The 1,840-nt window shown below is 42.4% G+C and overlaps 1 protein-coding gene across 1 annotated transcript; it reads left to right on the forward strand.

Moving 5' to 3' along the window:
* Positions 1 to 916: 916 nt before the first annotated feature.
* Positions 917 to 1,688, forward strand: Pmar_PMAR011396 (hypothetical protein; the record flags this gene model as incomplete). The annotated part of the gene is made up of 2 exons (XM_002777595.1): positions 917 to 1,010; positions 1,549 to 1,688. Coding segments are annotated over 2 exons (234 nt in total), but the record flags the coding sequence as incomplete, so codon positions are not given.
* Between the last annotated feature and the right edge of the window lie 152 nt (positions 1,689 to 1,840).

Here is a 1,840-nt window from a genome sequence, read left to right on the forward strand (position 1 = left end):
AAGTTTTTTGATTTTTTTTCAGAGATTCGCGATAGAGTATTCCTGTTAGCGCCACCACCGAGTAAATGTCCGGTTTGTGAGGAAAAAAAGGCTGAGTGAGTTTGAAAAAGTGTGGGAAAATACACTGGAGTTTCACTCGTTTTACGGGAAGTGGCATAATTCTCCATGTGAAAAACGCGATATTCGCGATATGGAGTGAAATTTTGAGAAATTGAAGTTAAAACGTTGAGCGATCTCGAGACAAATAACGCGTATGTGTTGAAGAGGAAATTTAGGAAAATTCCCGTTAGTTTTTACATCCTTATATTCCTAAATTTTCACAATGTAGTTGGGGAATTTCTGAGCTTAGCTGAGGAGAAAAGACATGTTCCTCCTAATTGCCTGTTTTGACAGGCATCTTTCGTGCTGATTCTACGGAGTGATATCCATATTTTTTCCGCACAAGTAGATTCATTGGCCACTCTAAAGAGTCGTATTTTTGTCCGTTTCTGGTGTTTACTTTTCGGTGATGGCCTCAAAATTACTTGCATATTTTTGGAAGGTTTTATCTCGATTTCGAAGGAGATCAACTTCTCATGAGCAACAATTCGTGTTCAGATCCCTGAGTTTCTTCTGTGACAACTGCGGTGCCTTTAGTGAGCCTTCGGCGGCTGCCAGCACGTGGGAATATGAGATGGTGCAGACTCTAGGGGCATCGCATGTTGCTCTAGTACCGGGTAAGGTTAGTGGTGCAAAGTAGTCTACTCTCGTTGAGTTAGATTTCAAAAAATTACTAGGTATTTTCGAGAAGTGGGGGAGTGGCGAGCTCGCTGATTTATTTCCGTGACTTTTTCCGGGATTTTAGCGGGGATGAAGTATGAGTTTAACATGATCAGGTATTCCTCACGACTGGTTGTTCCCTCGTTGTTGTGCATGTATGCATCACGGTGGTGCTGGTACTACTGCTATGGGGTTGGACTGTGGCCTGCCTACTACTGTAGTAGCCTTCTTTGGAGACCAACCTCTGTGGGGTGAGTAGTGTGGGAGAATATGTACGTGTTGGTGACAATATGAAAATTATTGATTTTTGTACGTAAACGTGTATAATTAGTAAGAAAATTCCTGAGCTCAGCTGAGGGGAGCGAATATATATTCCAAGTCGTACATGTAGTAGTGAATGACACATGATGAACTACAGTATAGGACTGAAAAAGCATCTTCTCAACGTTTGCTGGGTTGATGACAGTTTATGTCTTTCTGGAAGGAAATTATAATAACCTTGATTATGAGTTATTGGAGTTTCACCGTTGATATGGAAAAAATATTTTGTATATCACTTTGCGAAAAAACTAGTTACGAGCCAGTATTGCCTCCTTCCCCCTAGAGTATTACACTAATTCGCGTAAAACGGGTGAACCCCCGCTATATGAAAATATGCACATGTGTTGGTGACAATATGAAAATTGTGAGAAAATTTCGTGAAGTTGTTATTGGATTTTGTATGTAAATGTGTATAACTAGTGAGGAAACTCCTACTGAGCGATTCACTCGAATTGGATTCGCATCTAGGTGGAATGGTGGACGTGCGTGGCGCTGGCAAGATGGTATTGGCCAGGCGTGTCACCAACGATAACATGCTCACTGCGATGCGGTATTGTCTATCGGCCGAGGCGAAAACGGCAGCTGAGGAGTTGAAGGAGGGACTGGCGGTAGGGATGGAAAGGGTGTTTATGGTGGCAGCTAATTTGATGTTGGGTTTTGGGTATTTGTGTAGCATACATCGGCTCGGCCGACTCGGCTCGCAAAGGATGTGGTAGCTTTTATGGGCTTTTCAGGAGAAAAAATAAACTGCGATAATGTC

The sequence above is a fragment of the Perkinsus marinus genome (assembly GCF_000006405.1).
Source record: "Perkinsus marinus ATCC 50983 genomic scaffold scf_1104296951282, whole genome shotgun sequence".
Classification (NCBI taxonomy): domain Eukaryota; phylum Perkinsozoa; order Perkinsida; family Perkinsidae; genus Perkinsus; species Perkinsus marinus.